We start from the raw sequence: 24,862 nt of genomic DNA, 5'->3' as shown, positions 1-24,862 counted from the left end.
GGTCATTCAAGGTAAAATGTCTGTCATTTTCTGGTTCCAATATGTCCAACAGGAGAATTGCTGCTCTTCTCCTTTTATGTCTGTGCAAATTGAATATCTTTGTGAGTTTTAGTTTTTTTCCTGGCATCTACGGGTCGACTACTAATGTACTACTACTAATGTGTACTACATTAGTAGTCGACTACATTAGTAGTCGACTACTAATGTAGTCGACAAAGGTTGAGTCAAAGGGCAAAGCATAAGCATTGCAAGCACAAAGTAGGTTTCGTCTCTTTTGAATGTAGGTCGTCAATTATGTCATCCCAACTGTAAATGTGTAGAACACTACAATTATTGATTTCTCACGGCCTGGCTGTGTTGCGTTCATGACTCTTAATTCATATCAGAATAAACTAAAGCTACCACGTCATCAAAGAGTATCGCGGTTTAAAAAAAACGAGTCACAGAGATTCAGTTCATTATTTTATATACCGTTAGCTCATAAAAAGGATGAACACGGAATCCCAGTGCAAACGTGATGTGCTTTGTCCGGAATCCGGATTAAACCTGGTCGGGACATGAACGTATCTCGAGTGTCGTTATTGACCCAATAAATGCCCAATGAACCGTCATCTGGCAACACTGCCTCACCATTGTGTGTCGTTCACAAACCCGAACGCGTAAAATCTATGGATTAAACGTGTTTTTGGTGCTCAATGCAGATTATCCGAGTCACAGAAGAACATGAGTATTATTTCTGCCACTTTCCTCCTTTTGTCTGCAACATTTAGCTGAAGCTGGGAGCTAACGTCGGCTAGCTAGCGCTCTAGCCGCCAGCTGTTAATACACATGAGGCGACGTGTGACCCAAAACACCACCGACAAGCGCACTAAAATGTACAACGGAACAAATGCACAGAGAAAAGTGAGAGTGGGGAGGTTAGCGGCAGACAACTGGACTGACCTTTGCCAATAGTCCTGGCTCTGTGCAACAGAGGCGAACTCTTCTGTCGACCCGGAAGATGTCTGCAGACAGCGGCCCGCAGAGCACTTTTATTGGATCATATGAGATGATGCAGCAGAGGTTATCCGAGGACTTTTGGTGTGCTGTCACTGATGAGGAAAAACAAAGTCATTCATTGGCCTAATGTACTATAAATAGTGTTTTAGCAACAGTTAACACAACATGTTATTAATTGAGAGTAACATTAAGGTTAATATTTTATTATTATTATCCTTACTATTATCAGTTCCAGATTAATTTATGTAGACATTTAGTTTGAACCTCTTTGCGGGAAGCATATGCACAAGTCAATTTCTAAATAGACAACCAATGCAAATGCATGATCATGATAAATAAATGTAATGAGTAGCACATATACGTGTATTCTTCTTTATCAGAAATGGCGTCCCAAAACCACGGCCATGCTGAAGGTGCAACTCTGTATACTTCCACTAAGGAGCGCTCTTTTACCATTTTATATATTATGCACTGTGGGGATTGTCTTTTTTTTAAATATTTTTTTAATGATGCATTTTCCTTCTACACTAAACAGTAATGAAATGGACTACCTCATGGATGTATATATAAATCTGAAGACAAACATGTCATACAGACCTGAATTATCCTGTTAAGGAGGCATGGGGCAAATGCAACATCCATCATCGTAATCAAATGTGAAGTTACTACCAAGTTAGTAATGCAGACTTCATTTTCCTTCATTTTTTCAGATCCAGTGTGTTTAGATATTTAGTCATTTGGATGGTGGTGTGGTGTCACTGGAAAGGTGGCTTTGAATCAATAGATAGACGTTGTTGCACAGTGTAATCTCGTCATGATAAACAGATGTGGACTATAGGAACTGATACTTTCACATATGTTTCACATGTGTTTTCTAAGTGGACAATATGATATTCTGTATCAAATTGTCAATACAAGATCCAAACAATCTTACGAACTGCCTATAGTCCAGGATGTCAGCCATATAGTTGACCTTTGGTTGGCCCCCTCCAGCCGTCTTCATGGACTCATCAGTTCCGCTCACACTACTAGCATTGGCACACTTGTTCAAACATGTGGCGTATTTTTTTACATTGTGTCATGAACTCATTTTCACCCATTTCTGATTATTTTTATGTTTTATTATTACTGGTCCGATAAACTACATACAGTAATCATAAATAAAGTAGAGTTTATGCTTGATAACCTTCATGATCTATCATGAAATAGTATTTAATGTCATTGACGTGGACCATTACATTATCATGTGTTTGCTGTCAGGTCATGCATGTTGCCTCGCCCATCCAGTGCCCATGTGTTATAAATGTTGTGCTTGTGAGGGACTAATTTAATTCATGTTTCTGTTTAACGTGTTTCTCTGCTCGTAGAGAGAGACACGCGGAAGGTTGTTGGCTTTCTTTTAACTTTGCTAATGAAAAAGTGGCATTGAAACAGAGCCTTTGTTGACACTCACTTCACTTCCAGTATGAAGTATAGCGTATATATACTCTCTCTCACACACATATTGATCATCTGGTTCTTTTTATCAGGCTCAGAGAGAGGAATGCATACGCCTGGTTCTCATTTCAGCTTTTCCCCCTAAAGACGGCTCTTCTAATTGCATTGGCGTCGCTTGAACGTTTTGTATGTTTTTTGTTTCTTATATTCTCCCTTCTTTTCTTATTCTTCCCGAACGACATAACAATATATATGTAATCAACGTGTGTATTATTGTATTTCTTAGGTCGAGGAGCAGATGGAAGAACATCTCACAATCGCATAGGCCCTCAACAGTCATTGTCTTCAGTCATTTCAAAATGTGTACCACGACCTGTAGCTGTTTAGTAGTCATGCCAGTCATGTATGTTTACACTATAATAATCTAATATAGAAAGCCCTGCATTTTAGACAACTATGTGTTTAATAGATCATTTACTAAAATAGCTCTACGTAAGATAGTCAGGTGTATGGCTACACGTTTGTTGAGTCTTGTGGTCTTATGCTAATATCAGCTGTTTAAGGCTACACCTTAATGTGGTGAAGCATTTATTGGGCAGTTATAGGTGGAATGAATGCCTTTTTTTTTATGGCTGAGAGTCTTCAGGGTTAATGCCTGGGCACATTTGTCTCAGGTTCACGGCTTTGAACTGGTATGAACTTTTCTTGACTTTTCTATGAGCATGTCTGGGTTATTTATGGTCACAGCCATTTGCCTTCATTTAAAAGCTTTAACTCCTGTTGGACAAATGGCAAACTCACTTTGACTCCCTCAGTCTGTCAACACTAAATCTATTTCTTATTTTTTTCACTGTGTGAGACAGCCTGCAATCGTGAGTCTCTGATGGATAGTGACAGATATTGAGCTAGAAAAGTGTCAAATACAATTGTCACCAGGTGAAATAATACAAGTAATTTGATCCTTGCAGGGATATTTATCTATTCACTTGCCTCTGCTCAGAGGTCAGGATCAGACTCCCAGCAGCACCACTGAAGCAGTTAGGTATTTACTCTCTTGCTCAAAAACACCCTCAGCAGTTGCCCTCAATCCGAATAATGTTATGAAATGATGTGTCTGTTTTGCATGTGACTGGTGGTTTTTCTATTAAGAACGGACACCAAACCAGGCAGCTGTGGGACAAAGCAACACCACACACGTACACACAGAGAATGTTTGGAGAGAGAGAACGACAGACAGAGAGAGAAAGAAAATGCTTTGAAGTCCCAGAAAATTCCATGAGTTTCCTGTTAACGATCCCGGCGTATAATGTGAACCAGGAGTGCATGTGTGCAAGGAGAGGGAAGTCTCTCCAGTCAGTTCCTCTCAGCTGGTGAGAGAGGCTAACATCCCTGCAGTCTTTGCTATTCTTTTACATTTGAGGTTCATGTTAGATTGGGTCCACCTATTTTTTAAGGATACAGAATTCTTCAAGCTTTAATGGGATTTTGAATTTGGGGATTTCTCAGTTTTGTGGAGCGTTTAAACTCTTAAATCCCTTTTAAACAGCGGACAAATCCATCTATTCTCCTTCAGATGCAACACTGGTGCATACGATCCAGCACAAATGTATTTTATAATCAGAGGAGGATTTGTGAGCTGCTAACCACCTCCAGCTGATCAACAAGCCAGCCACTCAACCATGTCAGCAAGGATGCTTCATTTCTATAAGTCACACTGGCCTCTGCTGTTGTTTGCTGTTCTCTGGAGCTACCCGGGTTTGCTCACCGGCTGGCCGGGCATCAGTCGCAGCAAGTCCAAAGATCAGCTGGACCCTAATGTGAGGGACTGGGGAGACTATTCGGACCTCCCTGTGGGCATAGAGCAGGGCTTAGGGTTGGACGAAGATCATACAGACAACAGAGGGGCGAAGGAGTCCTCATCGAGTCTGGCTCCAGAGCTGGACTTCCTGGCGGGCTTTGCAGGCAAGACAAATTAACCGATCAGCTGATGTGTGTACTTGTCTGTTTACCTACTTACAGTACCCCTTCTCTCCTCCAGGTAAAAAGCGGCTGTGGGTGATAACAGCCCCATCACACAATGACCACTACCTTCTTATGATGGAGAAACAGCTGGAAGACATGGAGCAGGTACTGCACTGACTTATTTATACCTTTTGGAGATTTTTTTTCATTAAATTTGGGAAAATATTCCAAAGTAATTTCATTAAAAACAGCATCCTTTCTATCTTGTCTCTTTCAGGAAGGGCTGAACTGCCGTCTAGCAGAAAGAGACACATTCATCATCACCATCATCCAGAATGCCATGATGGAAGGTCGAATCCAGAAAACTACGTTCCAAGGAGACGCCACAGTGGAGAGCCTGGACCCGGACACAGTTAGCAAACTGCTGCACTACCTGGAACTTACCAGCCAGGTAACAACAAGACATGAACAAGTTACAGCCTATTTGAATGATTTATTTTTATAATTTTATAATATTCCTCCTTTGTGGGCACCTGCGCTTGAGTTTTTATACTGCGACAACTGTTTCAGGAGCAAGGGTTCACCATGCTGGTTCTGAAGAAGAACCTTCGGGTCAGTGAGCGCTTCCCTTATCCGGTCCGTGTTGAAGCGGTGTTGGAGCTCATTGATCAGTTGCCCGTGAGGAAGCTGGAAAAGATGACCAGAAAAGGATCCAACCTGAGGTTCCATTACACCACTGTGTCATTCACTGTACTGATAGAGAATGGAGGAAAATAACAAATTCAGTCAGTGCACGTTCCATTGAAGTAATGCTGTTGTAGGGGAAATGACCAACATTTCACAATCTAAAGATTCATTTTCAGTTTGTAGTTATTGATGTGTCAGATGTGAATGTGGTCTATCCAATTTACTGTGCTGTGCAGTGCAATCGGAATTTGTGTTTTATTTTCATGTCATTTTGATTGATGTTATGAAAGAAAAATCTACACAAATCATCTCAGACAAAATGTTTAATTTTTTTTATTTAGGTGTAAAACCACTAAAAAGAAGGTTGTAATGAAAAGGAAAAAGATGAAGAAGAAGATGATACTGAGCCCTCAGAGGCGAGGTAATGTGACTTCTCTTGTGACATTTCAAAGAAAACCTTCCCTGGACAAAAAAGCTGCTCTGAAGAGTAAAATCCAAGATATACTGAATGGACGGTCAAGGTTTGTTATCCGTAAGGTGCCTGCCACGGGCTCCAGGAGGGGAAAGGACTCGAGCAGTGGTGGTCAGGCGTCTTCTAACGGCCAGGAAAGAGTGCAAAACCCTCTATCTGTGTCAAAGAGTAACGATAAAGAGAAGAAAGACAGGTATGATGTTCATATTTTAAATCCATTTTACAAATACTGTAGGAGACAAAGGAGTGTGGATGTTAAAGCCCTTAAATGTTGTGCTCCCATCTGGTGCTGGATTAAGATCAAAGTCCTTTTTCCCCCTCTATTCTACTGCAGACCAGACTCCGCTGTGGAAGAAGGGAAGAGAAGAAATGGAGGGGAAAACAGTGAAGATAAAAAAGAGCAGAATGCAAAGGATGACACACAGGAAACACAGAGATCTAAGAAAAAGGGTAAAGGGAAAAAAGGGAAGAAAGGGAAAGGAAGAGGGAAAAAGTCCAACAGAGAGGTCAGTGAGGAGGATAAATCAGCCCTGAAGGAGTTTTTGAACAATTTAAAGGGGACAAGAAGGTTAATGGTGAGAACTGTCTTTTTTTTTTTCTAGCATTTTCCGTTTCCTCTGTCTTTCATCTCTAATCCTGATATGCATCCACATTATAAATCTATGCACAACATTTGACTCATAAGACATATCTGCACCTGATCAGGACCTTATATCATCCATTTGGAGTGATGCATCTGTTTGTGTGTTGCACTGGTGCTAGTTGATCTCAACGCCCAGCAGAGATGCAACACTGTACATGCAGCAGAAAGACGACATCGAGAAGCAACCCTGTGACCTCGCTAGGAGGAAGATCACTGTGGCGACCGTTGTGGGAGAGGGAAGTGACGCCACGCTCACGCTGCAACACCATCAGCTCGGTAACTCTTGCATTGGTTGTTAAAAAGATAACACTAGTGTCTTTCAAGCTTTTTCCTCTTTACTTCAATATATTTTTCAAAAATTGAGCTGCAGACTGCTTTTTAATTGTGTTGACAACATTTGGTATTGAGCTGTGGTGTGTTTAAATACTGAGGGTATTTCTGACTTCCAACAGCTGAACAGCAGCTGTTTGAATTGAAAACAAGAGCCTGTACTCCAAGGTTGTAGCACTAAAACCACAGTGTTGCCTTGAGCTCACTGATAACACATGTTTCGCAGTTCAGTGTGTTAACATGATTACATTTTCTAAATTGTCAGTAAACACAAAATATAGCTGTAGCTGATGGGAACGATGTTTGTTTGGAATCCCACACAACAACGCTGCAATAACTATTCTGTCCTTGAAGGTTATGTTTCAGACCTTGTCCCGAGGTGGTGATTCATCTTTATGGTAGTTTTGAGTCACATTGTTGTGGTTGCATTGAACTAATATTCCCTTGGTACTTTGTCTGCTTGCTTTACTTCATTTTGCAGATCTATTCAGTCATATATTGTTTGTGTTTCAGAGTCGGAGCCTCCATTCAGTGACCAATCAGAACATTTCTCAGGTTCAGGCCTGATCTCTCTGTTGAGAGCGGAGCTCGGCCTGTCGTCCTCTGACCTCTTTTCCATGACCGTCACAGACTACGACCTCAAACCCAATGTGAGACAGTCTCTTCTGCTCTCTGTTCTATTATCTTCTTCGTTTTTTATCGTTTGGTCAGTATACATGCTCATTTTCATCACCACTCTCACTCATGATCACGCCTGAATATTGTTCTCATCAGAGTGATGAGAACAATATTCACATCGGCTGCCAATAGAACAAAAGAGGCAACGCTTCCTTCAAACGTGTAGGACAAAGTTGCTGCCATCCTTTTTACAATTGTTTTTGAAAATCTAAAAGAATCCAGCATCATTTAGTAAGAGATTTACAAAACAGCCACTTAATAATCCAGCTGTGTCATTGAAGTATTTTGACAATGTCCCACGAACCCGTGATGTAAATCTATGACATACAAATACACGATACTTGACTTGTCTCTCTGTGTTTGCTCCGCCTGATTAGCACTTATTATTCCCCAGAAAGTCTTTGAGGCTCCTCCATCAGGCCCTGCTCTGTTCGAGTACATTGACAACTTTCCCTCAAGGCGTTCAGAAAAAGAAAAAGAAAGGAGGAGTCCTCCGTCCTGCTCTAATGGAAAGCAAAAACCTGTAGCTGAGAACTCCCTGCTGAGGTACTGTGCTGTAATTCAGTGCTCATTGTTCTCTAATACTATGTAGGGACAACAGCCTCTTCATTATCATGTGTAAAATGTTCTCAATCTTATTCAACATGCCCTGATGACATATAATGCTGATTTATAGCACCACATTTTAACTTACATGGCTCTTTGTGTTGGTGTTTAGGTTCATGTCTAAAAGGAGACTGCTGCTCATCTCTGCTCCCTCTGAGGACGACTACTCCTTCCAACAGCAGCTCTCTGCTCTCAGTGGGCAGGAGTGTCACCTGGGTCAGTAGCTGCCCACACATCCACTGAACAATGCAGTCTGTCTGTTCTGCACTTTTTAGAATATGAAAATGTTACAACAACTGAGTCAGGTTTCCTCCTCTGACCTTTAAACAAACACTTTGTTTGCCTTTTGGGTAAAATTACATAATAATTATACATGTAATTTGTTGTAAAATATACAAAACTGTATGGCATCATTTTCATTTGATAATATATTCTTATTTATACTGAACTATACTGTATTATGCTACTTGACACAGTTATGTGCAGAAAAGGGAAAGCAATAAAGTAATTTACCCAAGTACTGTGCTTATCATAACCTTATACCTCTCTCTACATTGCACAGGGAAATATTAGATTTGTTACTTGACTACGTGTATTTTACAGATTTAGTTACTTACTTTGCAGATTCAGATTGATAACAAATAATTAGCTCCACCTTTACCACTTGAAACAATTAAAATGATGCTTACAAATTCATGTATCAATCATTATTAAAAAAAAAAAGCATTTGTTGAGTATATTTGTATGCTAATTATTATGTAGTTGAATTAATAAGTAAACATTTAATTGTCCGGGGGTTCCCAGCAAAGCCCTGGACAGGCTCCAGTATGTGCAAAACTCGGCTGCCAGGGTTCTCACCCGCACCAAGCCCTGGCAGCACATCACCTCCACCCTCATCCACCTCCACTGGCTTCCGGTCAAGTCCCGCATCACCTACAAGATCCTCCTCCTCACCTACAAATCCCTCAATGCCCTGGCTCCTCAGTATCTATCTAACCTCCTCCACCCTTACACACAGTCCCGGAACCTTCGATCCTCAGGCACGGGTCAGCTCTCCATCCCTCACACAAAAATGCGAACTTTTGGGGACAGAGCCTTCAGTGTGACAGCCCCCACACTTTGGAACTCTCTCCCCATAGAGCTCCGCAACACACCATCTCTGGACACCTTCAAAAAACTCCTCAAAACTCACCTCTTCACCAAAGCCTATAGTCCTCTAGCTACTGTTGCATTTGTTATGTTTATTTATGTCTTTGTTAAGCGTCCTTGGGTTTCATGAAAGGCGCTATATAAATCCTAGCTATTATTATTATTATTATTAATGAAGGACTTTTACTTCAGTAAATATTTGGAGTACTTCTTCCACTGTCTATGTGTTGCTCACGTTTACCCACTACTCCTTTTTTTTCAGGTATTCGCCACTTTGCCATGTTGAAGCTGACTGGAACTGGAGACAAAGCATCAGGAACTGTTGAGCTATTTCCCCTAAATGGTGAGTCACAGTAATGTCGAACAGTCCTTGTACCGAAGGAAACATTACCTTGGAATTACTGTCAATGTTTTGTAAATGTAATATTAATGTTAATATATGGAGACATATCCAATTTTTTTTTTATTTAAGGTGTAACTGTGTTTTCCAGGTCTCCAAGTTGTCTTTTTGAATCCCTTTTTACTGTGTTTAATACATTGCATTTCACCAGGTCACAGCCAGAGTGAAGTTGAGCCGTTATCCCGTGACATGGTCAACAATCTGAGAGAACAGCTGAAGATCAGTAAGGAATACTACAGCATGCTGGTTGTGGGGAAGGATAGCGATGTCAAGGCGTGGTTCCCATCACCCATGTGGTCCCTGGATAGCATCTACGACCTGGTGGACTCCATGGAGCTGCGCCTGCAGGAGGAGAAGCTGCAGAAAAGACTTGGGATCCACTGCCCTGAGGACAGAGGGACGGGAGGCAGCGAGGGGGGCCATTATCCTGGCTATGATGAAGACAGGGCGGACGACACGTATTTGTATCACCGGTCAGAGGAATGATGCACAAGAAGGAAAAAGAGTTGCAGTGGAGTGAAAATGAGCTCCAAAGACGACACAGAGACCTCAAATAACTCCTCTTCAGGACTCACAGGCCCAGGACTCACATCTTCAAAGAATCACAATAATAAGATACATATTTTTTTTAATGAAAAGATGTTTTCAAAAAGATGGTGTTCTGTTATCATTTGCTGATTACAGCAACAGTTTAACAGGAAGAAAGTCGACCCAAAGCCGAGCAGATTGTGCTCTTTGGCAACACTTCTGTTCACTCTTTTTCAAACACATTGACTGTGTAAAGTATAACAATGAAATGTCCCTCTGTTGAAATGTTGTGATGCTAAAATTGAAATTGTATTCAAACAAAGCAGATTATTTTCTTCAACGCTGAGCTAAACATCTGTTTTTTTTTAAAGAGCTGCACCATCTCAGGGTCAGTAAAACAAAGAGTTATTGATGCTGGACTGCTTCAGGACGTTCTTTTATAACAGTTCTATAAAAAAGCGCAATTCAACCTTTCTCAAAAGCTTTCAGTTGTTGGAGAAAAAAAAACATACCCAACTACATCTTTTAGGGTGTTTTCTACATTTTTCTGTCAATAGAATGTGAAAGGTCATCAAATACCACACAAACAAACACACCATTTTATAACAAGGCTAGAGCGATCAGTGTCATATAGAGTGGAAGTAGAGTAGATCTTCTAGTGGAGTAGAAGATCTGCAGACTCAGTTTAGGGGAAATGTATTTGTGTGAAAATCAACAGCAAACAACACACAAGCCTAAATGTGGATGTGAGTTTCTGCAGGGGCAGCAGATATCAACTGACCACACAAGCTTGCCTTTAATTGCAAACCATTATTTTAGCCCTCTTTCACAAACCGATCACAAATACATACTCCAGCAATTCAAACACTTTACAGTGTCCATAATAAGCTCTGAAAGTACAACAAATAAATACCTGTGACCATCATGAGGAAGTACAGTTTACTAAGCCTTGACAGCTTGCTCTGGTTTGCCAACACATGTCCCATGGAATAATCATGTAGAGATAATACTAGGACAACCATGACATCCACTGAGGTTAAGGGAGTCAACTTCCTCACAAAAAGCATCTGTTGACATTAGTGTCTGCTTCTCTCTTTATTCAGGGGGATCAAAGTTAGTGCAGCCTCAGACAGACACGAGCACAAGACTGTTGGTCTTGTTGTTGTGCAGACATGTGGTCAAATTATATACGATAGTTTCTGTGGTTGTTGCTTACTGTGGCTATGTAGCTTTCAGTCATGGCATCGCTCATCGTCATATTTAAACTGTGTTTAAAATGTTTAATACGGTTGCAAAGGAACACGTCTCACAGTGTTTCTTTCTGTTGCTCTGCCACTGAGTGAGTGGGCACCAGTTGTTACGCACAGAGGAAAACTGCAGGGAGTTTGCCAGGGATAGGCAAATCCATGAGATCAAAACACACAGATAACAGAGGCTGGGAGACTCACACCCACACTAAACACACATAGCACTGAGAGAGGAAGTAGTCTGTTAATGTAGCTGCAGAACTGGAGTGTCCACCCCCCACTCACATACAAACACAGAGTCACACATTTAATGCTCTGTCACACTCTTTGTCATGTGCATTATCTCGGTGCCTCTCTCTCTCCCTCTCTCTCTTCGAACAGAAACTCACACAGATACACTGAACAAACACACACTGCACCACTTTTCACAGCAACCGTTCAGACCAAGCAGCGTCGCCTTGGATTGCTGTCCTCAGCATGGTGAGTACAACTTAACTGTCCACTAACTGTAAAACTATTTAGATGAATCACTTTCTAGATATTAGAATTAATCTGCAATACCTCTGGGGGAAAATGCTCTTATTATGAATGGATATTATTGAGTATTTCTTTGCAACAACACCACCAATCAGCCATTAATTTTTTGGGACATTTGATAATGCCATTTGTTTTGAGCATGTTTCTGCATGCATGATTAGAGAGGATATATTATATATAAGTAGTTGGCTTGCATTCAACAGAATTTTCACTACAAAGTTACTGTAGCAATTTAGTGTTTTTGACCCATTTGATTATTTAAATTAGAATGTATGTTTTTGCTTCATTTCTTCATATAAAATATGTGTCAGAACAGGAGTCACCATTAGGGTATTTTATTTTGTGTGGTTTCATGTCAACTAGATTAAGCAAGACAATTTTGGCCTCCACTTTTTTATCACACTGGAAATAGAAATCAAGGTTCCTCTTTGTTTTGACCAGAAGACCTCTTTCCCTCATCCCTTTCTCAGCAGGTCATTTGACTTGAAATATACGTGTGACTAATAGCTGTACAGACCACAGCATTTTTGATTAATATTTGCAATAGCAGGGAAACTAAACATCTATTACTCCAGTGGCTGTCGTCTTTGTGGCCAACATAGCAATATTCTCCCTGTGAGTTTACGGACTATAAAAGTGACCCTGCACTAAAACAATGGATTGAATACAGAGTGCATCAATCTAAACCTCTGCTTACGCAGAATGTACAGTCAGTTGCCAGCTTTTCAGTCACACCTGAAACTAATGCAGTCTAATACAACAGCCATGCAATAAATCCTACCTTTGAAGACCTTTGGAAGATGTATTTGATGGTCATTTTGTGGTCAGTTTGTGGTTATGTTACATTGTGTAAATCTTTAAAACATTTTTACAAAACTGCAACTGGACAAATATTTAGAGAAGTGGTTTGGTACAGAACATATTGGGTAATTTTGAGTTTACCGTGGTTGAGAAATGGAGGGAACCTTCCCCGGATTTCATATGCTTCGTTTTAACAGCCCTCATTATGCCACCTCTAGAAGTTGTTACTAGCACCTTTAAAGTGACACTCCACCCAAAGCTTTTCTTTTGAGCACCAAATACAGAAACTCAGTTGGCTTAAAAAGTGGTTGGTATATGTCAAAGTGAAAGGTTATGTCTTTACAACCATCAAACAGTGGCAATGTTACACAGCAGACTGAAAACCTCTCAAACCATTCATTCTACATCATCCCTCATAAACATCGAACTGAGATCATTCGAGTTACATAAACACATTTTAGCTTCTTCTCCATTTTCTTTTACTGGCAACTCATTTGGTTTGTCATTTTTTTACAATCTTCTAGCTAGGTGTAATATGAAACTTCCCATTTAGCGTCACGCAGTGCATGTGTTCTTTCCGTTGCACAGTTTCCCCCTTACTTTCACTGCTCTGCTGCAGGAACAGCAAGCTCTTATCTCCACTTCCTTGTATGATGCTGACTCCAGTCTAACCTGCCTTATTGCAAAAGGTGTGGCTGCTACTTTATCAGGTCATTGTGGCACTTTGTAAAGCAGCTGCATTACTGAAATGAACCAAACCAGTTATTTTGGGTCATGGCGGTCAACCTGACCACATATGGGTGCTTGTAGGACAGACTTTCAGGTTGCAGATGTTTGAATGCCAGAACGAGAGCAACACTATAGACCAGGGGTGGCCAACCAGTCAGAGACTAAGAGCCACATTTTTTACTGTGTTACTGCAAAGAGCCACATCATACCAGATGACTGAAAACGGGTCGCAAATGACTGAAAACGGGTCCGCGAATGACTGAAAACGGGTCGCAAATGACTGAAAACGGGTCCGCAAATGACTGAAAACGGGTCCACAAATGACTGAAAACGGGTCCGCAAATGACTGAAAACGGGTCCGCGATTTCATGGCTTTCAAGCCGTCGCGCCTTGATTTCGACACCAGTGGTCTAAAGTATTTGCAAAATCAATAAAAAGATTAAAAAAAAAAAAAAACACAAACTTCGATATGAACGCAAGAGCCGCATGAAACCAGGCAAAGAGCCGCATGCGGCTTGGGAGCCGCGGGTTGACCAGGCCTGCTATAGACTTCTTTCTATAAATGTATTTCCGGTGGAAATAACAATCAACCTGCAACACACGATAAACCATTTAGTTGCGAAAGTTCATTCAACCACAAAACAGGCATATTGTAAATAGCCCTCCCCCTCGCCTTCAAAAGTAAATACTTGACAAAAGTATCTTAACAATAGTTTCATATCATAGTGAAGAGCTTTTAGTTGGATAAATTAAGGAAGCTCTGTCGACTAGAATACAAATGTTATGGAGAGCTCCTGCTTCATTCAGTGTTGTAAGAGGTAAGAGCATTACTTTGACATGGCTGGTGTAAACATTGACACATGTGACATGGATGGTTAATGAGTGGCCTTGAAGAGACAAAGAAACAGATACTTTATAGAAGTAACCACAGAGAGAGCAGGAGTTGCACTGGCAGGATGAACATTTTTGAAAATCAGAGAAAGAAATAGGAAATAAGGTATTTAAAAAAGTGTGCAACGTTCCTATGTGAACTTTCATGTCAGTCTGCACATTTAGTTTTCTTTCATTCCTCTTTCGCTTTCTGCAGCAGTTTCTGTTTTAGGACTTTTGTTTGCTGAAGTCATGTTATCCTCTGGCATGCACAGATCATCCTAATCTTAATTTAATTTCTGGTTATGTATTCTGACATTTGACTCTCTCTCTATTCCTCTTCCATTCTTTTCAGGAAAAGAAAGCTGACATAAAGGCCATGATGGCTCGCTTCCAACCGAATGGGGCGAGCGTTGATGAAACGTGTTCCTTACCGGCTGGACGCATCAAACAACCACTGCAACCCACCCGCTCCTCCGGCCCAAACATACAGACAAAGAAACCCGTCTTGGAGAGCCATTCGGGCAGTGCGATAAATATTCCTCCGAAACCCAATTTTCTGAAATCTAAAAGTGACGTAGAGGCACATGAACCAAACAAAACCAAAGCCCTGGCTAGCAGGTTTGGAAACAGCCAAGATGGCACCAACACCAAACCTTTGATTGTTAATAAACCTTTTTCACAGGCTCCTGAAGCTAAAGGCCCTCTAGTGAAGCCCCCGCTCAACAAGCCCTCTCTGAGCTCCGCTCTGTCCGACTCTAAGCCTGGCTTTCCTAAACCGTCTCCAGCGCTTAACTCCAAGCCCAGCTGGGTGAAAGAAGACAGTGGCGGAGGTTTACCACAAAAACCGAGCAGCAGCATTGGAAAATTGTGGCAGCAAAATGAAGAGATGGCAGGAGCCGGCACGAACACTGCAAACAAACCTTCGCCTCTGCCAAACTCCGCTTTTAAGCCCCCGTCCAACTTCAGGACTGCTCAGAATAACTTCAATAAGGATTCAGAGAGCGGCGGGAAAGCAGACGGAGCCAACAAACCGCTCCTCAGTCCTTCTAACGCCGTCCCTCCTCCAAAACCTTTAGCCAGCCAAAAACCTAGCCTCAAAAAACCTCGAAACCTTTCTCCTCAGACTAACAGCAACATCAGTGATGGCGCTTCCTGCCCCAAGCGCAACCCCCTGCCCAACAGTTTAGCTTTGGGCATTGCTCCTGCCAAGCCCAACCGACCGCCCAGAGTCAACCTGGAGAGCTTTAAAAGAGGTGCTGTGGCCTCTGATAATGGTAAGTAAGGCTTAATTAACAGGAATTAACCGAAATTAATCGCTTTGTTTGTCTAATAGTGACTACTCATAATGAGGAGATGTCCACCAATCCAGTGATTGACTGTTTCAGTATTTACTCAAATGAAATCAATTGTCACTGTGGTGCATACATTTTGCAAAGTGTAGCCCGAGGCACCACCAAAATAATAAGAGTTTAAAACACTCAGTACCACAAAGATGTGTGATTACTTGTAGTGCCACAGATAAACTTAAGTTAACAGTCCTTGCTTTTACTTTTGGAGGCTATAAAGAGCTCTGTAACGGGTATTTCCGGGGGTTCCTTTTTGTTGGTATTTGCTGGTATTGATTCTAGTGAATAGTCACTAAAGCATAAAGTTAAAATCCAAGCCATTACTTCATGAATTGGTAACGTCTGAGTCATGAAATTTACCAGATTTCAACCTAAAAAAACAACAGATTTCTGAAATGCAGAAGACAATTTACAACTGGAATGAACAGAACTTAGAGACACTAGATCCTTTTGCAGTGCTGGTATCTACACAAAGTGCCATTGAGGATACAATCTGAAAAGGTTGATTCTGAATCTTATGATCTTTAAGGCTGACATTACAATATTTGTATATGATACAACGTAGTTTTGCTCCACTAAAAGGATATTCTTGAAATTGTGGAGAGTTCTTTGACACACTATAACGAAATTCATGTTGGAAGATGTAATAAAGAGAAAACAAATTCTAACTGACAAAAATAAATAAGCATAAACCTCTTCAGGGTTGGTGTTGCACTGATTGCGAAAATATGGCTTCATTCAAGTAAAATCAAGGCTACACTGTCGGTTACTGATTTATCTGGCTATGCACTTTAGGACATGTGACGTGTTCTCAGGTCTGTGCTGCAACAAGATACTGACCTAAGTAAATAAAGCTTAACCAACTTACTAACTAATTAAACACTATAGCTTTTACAAATGGAATAAGAATCACGTCATGGTTTGAAGAGAAAAATATTGTCTAACCCTAATGTATACATTTAATTACTTTTTCAGTATTAATTTCCTTTCTATCTAACTCATAACCAGGAAGGCAGAGATATTATTTTACTTAAACAGCTGGAAAAAAGAGTTTTAGCAGAGTAATTCTGCAGCAGGTATACATATGTTCACCCACAGGCAGGAATACTTCAGCTTTATCTGGCTGCATTCACAGCATTTGTTTTCCATTTGGTATTTCATGTCTTTGTCCGTCTGCTCTCAATCCGTAAGCAACAAACAAACCAAACACGGCAAACGGTTTCAACATAGTTTGTTTCAAAATCGTATAATGAACACTTGCTTTAAGGTGAAGGCAGTAAATGACAGATGAAATGAGAACGTTTCCTCTCTGTCGCAAGCAGCGCTACTTTGGACACACGGTTCACGCTTTTCAGCTTTGAAAACCACTTGCTTTACAAACTATCAGGGTGTGTGTTTTTAAGTTCACTTTGCTTGTGCATGATAGCTTTAAAGTAAATTATTCTTAGCATGTTCAGATGTCATTATACAACAGCTGGATTTGCATTTCGTCAGCTGTTCAGAGCTTTAACAGAAACACACTTGGTTCCTCTATTTCCCCCGGCCAAGTTCCCAGTTTCTCCTTCCTCCTCTCTGCTCTGACAGCAGAGTTTGTTTTTAACACATGAGGAAGTAAGTTCCAGCTAAAAGGGATAGTTTCGAGTGAGAGTCTCGGTTTTTAAACACACACACACCTGACCTGTATTGATTTCCAGTCAGAGGTGAAGGATGTCGGTGGCTGACATGATGGGCAAATACTGGAAGACCAAAAATAACACTTTTAATTTTGCTGTTGCTACATTTGATAATTCCTCCCTTGTAAAGTTTAAATATACTTTGTGATTTAATTATATTTACTCAAGTGCTGTACTTAAATGCAATTTAACATTTCCACCTGTTTGCTACTTTATACTTCTACTCCCCTGCATTTTCAGACGGCCACATTAACGTTTTTACTCCACTTTTCAGACTTATAAAATGAAATTATTAAACAGTATATAAAGTAGTTACAATCAGCTGCAGCCCCACTAGTAAAACTCTTTCACAATAATGCACCACTAATCGTCATCCAATATTATAAGACATAATCACACTGAAAGGGGCCATTCTTCTCCATAATGAGAGCTTCCACCTTTGAGACCTTTTACGACAATTTTCTGATAATTAAATGCACAACTTATACTTGTAATGGATCATGTTCATACTGTCACATATTGTTTGTTGGGACCTGAGTTTTCATCTTGCATGCGGGCAACTATGCAAATGAACCCTCTGATGATTAACAAGGCTATCTATCCATCTATTCATCGTTACACTTGCACTACGTTTTCTATTTCGGGACCATGTGCTTTTGTTACAGGTTCTGGCGCTTTTAAGAAACCCATCCTCCCAACTCCTCTGGCCTCTTTCCCCAGTAACCATAGCAACCATGTGACCCCGCCTCAACCCCCACAGACAGCGGTCCCTAGTCTGCCCCCACGGCACCCTGGAGCCATGTAAACCTAAAACACACACACACACTTGCAAAAGATATATATATATATATATATATATATATATATATATATATATATATATATATATATATATATATATATATATATATATATGTATATATATATATATATATGTATATATATATATGCTGTATGCTTTCTAGGCAAAGCTTCTCCAGTGAACAAAAGGTAAATCCTGACTATGTTTTTCAGGGTCCAGCAAGATGAGTGCTATGATGACATTGATGAATTTAGCAGCGCTCCTCCACCTCTACCTCCATCGACAGGTTCAGTAATGTCACTATCTGATCAAATGTGACGAGACGTTTATGTTTACAGCACCGCAGGAAGACAGAAGAGGACTGTTGAACCTTGTTCCATAGACCCACATAAAAGGAATATTAGTCAGCATGTAATGGCAGTGTTTAATTATTGTTAACTTTTTTACCTACTTTGTGATGGTTATTATATTTATTGTGATATACTGTATGGCTAAAGCAACGTTTTGTTGTTGTTTCTATCCATACAAGACAGTCAAGTTTAGTTCTCATTGAGTAACACATAAATGTTGTTTTACATAACTCAGAATCAAGAGATAAAATGTCTGAGCAACTCTCCGAGAATGTAACTAAAATAGTAAACGCAGCAAAAATAGTCTGATGTGAAGTATGAGTCAGATCATGATGATCGTAGCTATTGCACAAGCATGACATTATTTTGTAATGTTGATTCATTGTTTCTCTTTAGGTCACCCAAGTCAGAGGGCAAAGGTGAGACACGCTGATTTACTTGTACATAAATACAGATGTGCATACAGTCACGTGTCCAGATGCACATAAACATACTCTGATAAGAACATGCATTTTTACAAGCTTTTAACCTCCTGTAAAGTGCTTGTAAAAACCTAGTTTTGTACTAAATTGAACATGACATCTTGAACTACAGCAGATTGAACGAACTGCTGAACTGAAGACATGCAGAATCAGTGCAGAACTTTGAGTCATATGAAAGGTGGTGCATTCACGTACATACTGAAGTGCCTTCAGCAAGGGAAAAAAGTTAGTTAAAAGTGAATTGCCTGCAAAGTCAATGACTACGAACCTTTGAATCGGACAAAGTGGTTTGAATCAGAAAATTGATTCATGATTTTTCTCTCTAAATGACACTTGACTAATACACCTAGTGGTGCAATATGTAGCAGCATGTCTTGAAAACATACAGTAAGTAAATAGGTGAGAGGAGAACTGAAAAAGAGAGTAATTTTCAGTGAGTGTAAAAAGCAAAGAAGGTATGTTAGTGTGTTCGATTGACCCTAACATTCTACAGTGTGTGGGAATTGTGAATCAGCAAAGTAAATTTGTCAGGAAGAATGTGACATAACTGCAGCGGGATGTTAATTTAGTGAAAAAAACAAGAAAAACAGAATATATAGAAAATGTGCATTTAATGTCTGCAGAAGTGTGACATAGATACTGTATGATGTATGAGATTCATTTATTTCTATTCACTGTTTTTTACTCATGCGTTCTCTAGGCCCAGGAGGAAGAGGATGATGATGATGATGACGAAGAGATGTATGAGGATCTCGATGAACGATGGTGAGAGAGTTCATTAAATCTGTCCCTGTTCATCCCACATCTCGGTCATTCTGCCCTGTCTGTGAATCTGTTTAGTATAGTATTTATATCTGAAGTCTTTCAGCCAATCAGCCATGTGGACATTTACATAGCTGTCCTCTTTGTTAATAAGTTTGTAACCTTCAGAACGTCTAGTAGTCAACCTTCGAGTGGATTTGTTTAAGTGTCAATCTGACACATTTATAAGTACCGTCCATTGTCAACTCTCTCTCTCTCGCACTCAAAAGGGATGTGGCTGAACAGCAACAAGAGAAGAAGAAGGAGAAAGACGACAAGGAGGAGAAGAAACGACTGGAGGCTGAGAAGAAGGAGCAGAAGGAACGTGAGAAGAAGGAGCAAGATGTCAGAAAGAAATTCAAAGTTAGTAAACAAGACTAGAACTGAATATGTAGTGAGACCCAGCTTAGCTTAGCATACAAAAGGGACACATATTCTGTTAAGAGCATTTCATAAATACATGTACCAACCTATTATTTTTGTTGATTTTTGTGTTTGTCTGTGTGTTTGCTATCTGTTTGTGCATGACTGTGTGTGTTAGCTGGTTGGCCCTCTGGAGGTCATCCACCAAGGGAAGGCTCGGGTGGATTGCCGAAGCAGCAAGAACGACCTTGCTCTGAAGCTGGGAGACTGTGTTGACATCATACGTGTCCAGGGCAACCCGGAGGGAAGGTGGTTGGGACGGACCCAGGATGGATCCAGTAAGTTCCCACTTTTATTCCTTATTGGTCTCACTTTCTTCACTTATATTTACCATAACATCCTTCCAGTCCAATCTGTAAAATCCAGGATAAGACTTTACATTACATCTCTTTACCTTGTTCTTTTTATTTCCTGCAAATTCAAATTTATCATTTAAAAGTGTACATTTGAGCTACAGACATGCAATAAATCATACCCCAAATCCGAATTTAGGAAAAAAGAATCTCCCCACTATATTTGACTCTGCTCTTTGTTTCCAACAGTTGGTTATGTAAAGACCACTTCAGTGGAAATTGACTTTAACTCTCTGAAGAATCGTCAATCTCAGCAGGAGTACGACCCCGAGGTATACGATGACATCGACGTGATCTCTGCTGATAAAAGGTACTGAATTATATATATTCTCTCTTCATCAACGTGTGACACCTAATATTGCTGGTGACTGTTCATATATACCTATGTTCTCCACTCTATAGTGAGAAATTAAAGTTTACTAATTTATTGAAAACTTTCTCTTTCTGCAGTGGGATGAAAGGACAGGGAGGTATGCGTAACACCTTGTAATAATATAATCAATTCCACTATATCCAGTTAAAGTCAATGTCAAGGTTGTTTCACTGAGACTAACTATGTCAATTGTTTGCTGTTGTCCTGTAGTTGTCCTGCCCACGCTGCCAGCAGATGACGGAGAAATATATGATGATATTCTTGATTTAAACCTTGAAGTCAGGTGGGAACTGCTTTGTGTATTTACAAGAAATTGAGAGTTTCCATACAATATGCTTGAGATGGATACACAGGAGAAAAAAATGGAACAGAGAAAGAAATGCAGGTCTTTTAATGCTTGGTTGGCTCTCCAGTCCCCTGGACTCCAGGTCCTCTTCCACGAAGCCTCGTAGCTTCCTGCGGATGTTTGAGCGGAACAGACGTCCTGCCACCACTAAAGTGTAAAATACACTCAGTAGTAAGACTGATCACAGACCTACTGTCACCTGTTGTTAATCCCTAATATTTCAGCCACCATTCCCCTTTCAAGGACTAAACATTCCTCTCAGATGAAGTGGCTTTATTAAAACGTTGATTTTCTCCCCAGATCAGACACTTCACCTCTTACTGAATAACACAGAAGGGTGTTCATTTGCTGTCATTTCTGTGATTACAATCAGTGCAGCTGATTATCTGTGATTTTACTAATCCTCTCGAGTCATTTGCTTGCCTCTAATTGATGACTGTTGACCAAATCAGAAAATCAAGGCACCTTCAAGTGGAGCCCAACTAACCAAAATATTGTGTGGTAAATCATGAATATGATTTTTTATTTGAGCTGCTGTGAATCATATTAACCTACTTTTAGTTGATGATATAAATGATGTAACATTTAAATGTTTTTTCTCTTTTCTTGTGCCAGAGTGCCTCCACCCAGCCAGTTTACTGCAGATGGGAATTCAGGTGCGAATTAATACTGTGATAATACTACCATGTTTCGAATTGATATTCAATGAAAAAAGATACTACATTTGACCTTCATTGGATTTTATTCTTCTCTATAAAACACAATGTTGCTCTATTTAAAAGCAACATTGTTTTTCAGTTTTTAACTTTATTTATTTGGTTTGTTATGACCAGTCACTCATGTTTAGGAGTTTAAGCAATATTGCTTCTACATTTGCATTTTATCTCTCATTAGTATTTTTTATACTTGTCTAAATGCATAAATTACTTCCTTTTATATGAACTTTTATGCCTAACTAGCCAAAATGCAAATTGCCCAACATTTATATTTACATATATATATATATATATATATATATATATATATATATATATATATATATATATATATATATATATATTTAAATGTTCTTCTGAATGTATGTTAATGTCTAAGTGTCTAAAAGTAAAACAAATAACTGACTTCTTCTTCCACGCTTCGTCGTCTAGGAGAAGCAATAGATGAGGAGATATACGATGATGTTGACTCTCAAAATCTGCCTCACCCTCCTCCCATCAGCAGGTACAATTACATCAGTTTTAAAATGAAATAACCATCTCAACCATTTAGATTCATGTTAAGTGTTTTTTTTTTCAAAAGTCTCACAGAACATATTTTGGTTGACAAAAAATATTAAGTAACCAAAGAATCATTTGCTTTTCATTATGCAGCCTTCCACTTCTGAAAGGCAAAAGCAAGACGGAAGAGATGGACCCGAAGAAGCAGAAAAAGTTGGAGAAAGAGGAGAAGGACTTCAGGAAAAAGTTTAAAGTCTGTCGCTCTATATATTAGTGTTAAAAACTGAACTGCTCTATAATGCTCCCTAATTTAAACGCATTAATATAGTATAATGATCCCAGTTGACTTAAAGTTTGACTTTTGCTTGCCATACATGAAGAGTTGACGTGCTATCATCAATAATACAACATTAAAATGTCTTGTAGTCACAATATTGACAAAGTAATTCTCTGTCAGTATGATGGGGAGATACAGGTGCTGTACCAGGTGACCATCTCCCCGTCACTCACCAATAAGAAGTGGAGTGGCAAAGAGCTTCCAGTCAAAGCAGGAGAGAAACTTGACGTCATCGTTAAGGCCGTGGATGACAAACTGATCTGTCGGAACGAGGAGGGAAAGTGTGAGTCTCTGCTGCTTGTTATTGTTTGTTATTCCAGTGTTGCTTTTTTTTCATACTTTGCACCACAAAATTGGACCTTCCAAGTCTTAAATCTGCCTGTGTGTGTTTTCCAGTTGGCTACGTATCGACCAGCCACGTTGACATGAAGTGAGTACCACGAACATTCACACGAGGAGTAGACGCTCAACAATATGCTGTTTGTACTGATCGCTCTGTTTCTGTTAACAGCGATGGAGATATCTACGATGACATTGGAGATGGTATGTTTTACAGCTAATCTTTCATCTTTTCGAATACATTTAAAATTTGTGACTATTCAGACAATGGACCTAAATGACCATTCATAACATTAAAAAAACATGTTAAATCAATATAATATTTTCCTTTCAGATTGCATCTATGACAACGATTAGAAACATCCTGCACTGGGTTAATTGTTTTACATTGATATTGCTCGTGTTATTTATTGTGTTTTTTAATAATACATTGGGAGCTGCTTTTGATTCGCCAAAAATCAGAAGGAATTGTCATTTTTGTTTGGTTTTCTTCAAAGAGAAAAAAATAAAACAATTTGATCATATTACTTGCGGCATATCAGCGAAGTGGAAAACGTTTGTTCGAACAGTATTTGAAAATCTCTGTTTGCATTTAGAACCTCCACAGCACTGTACATCCCCTTCGACTGTGTTCTGAAATTTTATAATAATAGTTATAAGTTGTAAACATTATTTGCTATTTTGTCTTCAGTTAATGTCCATGATATCATGCTGTGCGTATGCTCAAAAACTAACTTGGATGTCTCAAGTTTCAACATGTAGACTAAACAACTGTTCTAGTGCCAATGTTCCTCAATGTACAGTATTTTACATACAATTATGAAAAACATAAATACAATTTTGATTTTTCTCTACTCATTTTAGTTTGTCTGGTTGATAAAGTAAGAGCATGCCCACTATAAAGAGAGTGCTCCTGTTCCATACATATTTCTAACAATAGCATGCACCACACACTGTAGTGCGATGCTTGTTAACGTGGGTGATGAGTGTGCAGGTGCTGGATGTGTGTCAGGGTAAATGAAGACAGTTTAAACTGACTTTTACCAGCAACAAAGACATTCCAACTCCTCAATCATGACTTCTTTGTGCAGTTTTGTGTGCAAGAAGGGAAAAGGTGACATCTAGTTGCAGCCATCAGGAACTACAACAACAGAAAACGTCTTACTGGGATTTGGAGATTTTCATTCACTGTGGAGATTAGACAAAAGACAAAAGAACAATGATTGGTATACACCTACCAATCTTTTTAAGTTTACACATACTTGACATCGTTAGTTGATTCATTGATCAAAATAAAATGAATTGAACTTGGATGGACTTTGTAAAAATGAATCAATGAATTAACAAAATCATCATCAGACCATTGATAATGAAAATAATAGTTGGTTGATGCTTTACTTATATTCACGTCTTTATCAAATGGACTCAGGTGAGGTGGTGCCACCTCTGAAGTGGAAGTCATGTCCCCTTGACTGACAGCACACATGTACGACCAAATGAGTGACATAAACATAACTTTAATTAATGCAGGGTTCCAATTAGTTTCTGGAAGTGCGCCTGCATGGCTTTGATATAACTAAATGAAATATAACTAAATGAAAGTGCCGCATATACTAACTGATAAGGTGCATTCTGCTTTCACGTATGAACATGATTTATTATTATTATTTTTAATGTGTGAGACTCATTGTAACCTAGTGACTCTCTTTAAGTCATTTGTAATATTTCCCTCATCTGAGTAATTTTAACTTGATATTTGTATGTAACTCAAATAGTTTGTATCACCTCAAATAAATATGATTAATGTTCATGTTTAAGTACTATGATCTATTTGTCTAATTGTACTTGTATTAGCTTATTCAGTTTAGGCATAATTACCATGTGAAAGCTAGTGAGTCCATCATTAGTCCATCATCATAATGTTGCAGGAACTGTCATAATC

The 24,862-nt window shown here is 39.5% G+C and overlaps 2 protein-coding genes across 2 annotated transcripts; both read left to right on the top strand.

Annotated features, from left to right (window-relative positions):
- Window positions 1-4,127: 4,127 nt before the first annotated feature.
- ccdc80l2 (coiled-coil domain containing 80 like 2) lies at window positions 4,128-10,315 on the top strand (the record flags this gene model as incomplete). The annotated part of the gene is made up of 12 exons (XM_079234773.1): window positions 4,128-4,398; window positions 4,475-4,563; window positions 4,676-4,849; window positions 4,969-5,120; window positions 5,427-5,750; window positions 5,892-6,132; window positions 6,320-6,476; window positions 7,044-7,180; window positions 7,603-7,754; window positions 7,927-8,030; window positions 9,226-9,306; window positions 9,515-10,315. The coding sequence occupies 12 exons, from the start codon at window positions 4,128-4,130 to the stop codon at window positions 9,847-9,849; spliced, it is 2,217 nt and encodes a 738-aa protein (XP_079090899.1). The 3' UTR covers window positions 9,850-10,315.
- A 3,727-nt stretch (window positions 10,316-14,042) lies between these two features.
- On the top strand, window positions 14,043-24,730 carry fyb1b (FYN binding protein 1 b; the record flags this gene model as incomplete). Its single annotated transcript, XM_079234946.1, has 19 exons — window positions 14,043-14,051; window positions 14,431-15,352; window positions 17,763-17,898; window positions 18,112-18,185; window positions 18,646-18,668; window positions 19,432-19,496; window positions 19,763-19,895; window positions 20,074-20,233; window positions 20,498-20,618; window positions 20,759-20,778; window positions 20,892-20,964; window positions 21,095-21,181; window positions 21,643-21,683; window positions 22,176-22,248; window positions 22,398-22,497; window positions 22,702-22,864; window positions 22,978-23,011; window positions 23,093-23,124; window positions 23,255-24,730. 19 exons carry the CDS (start codon window positions 14,043-14,045, stop codon window positions 23,275-23,277), a joined length of 2,289 nt encoding a protein of 762 aa, XP_079091072.1. The 3' UTR covers window positions 23,278-24,730.
- Between the last annotated feature and the right edge of the window lie 132 nt (window positions 24,731-24,862).

The sequence above is a fragment of the Taurulus bubalis genome (genome assembly GCF_910589615.1).
Source record: "Taurulus bubalis genome assembly, chromosome: 19".
Classification (NCBI taxonomy): Eukaryota; Metazoa; Chordata; class Actinopteri; order Perciformes; family Cottidae; genus Taurulus; species Taurulus bubalis.
This window is presented reverse-complemented; position numbering and strand designations above follow the sequence as displayed.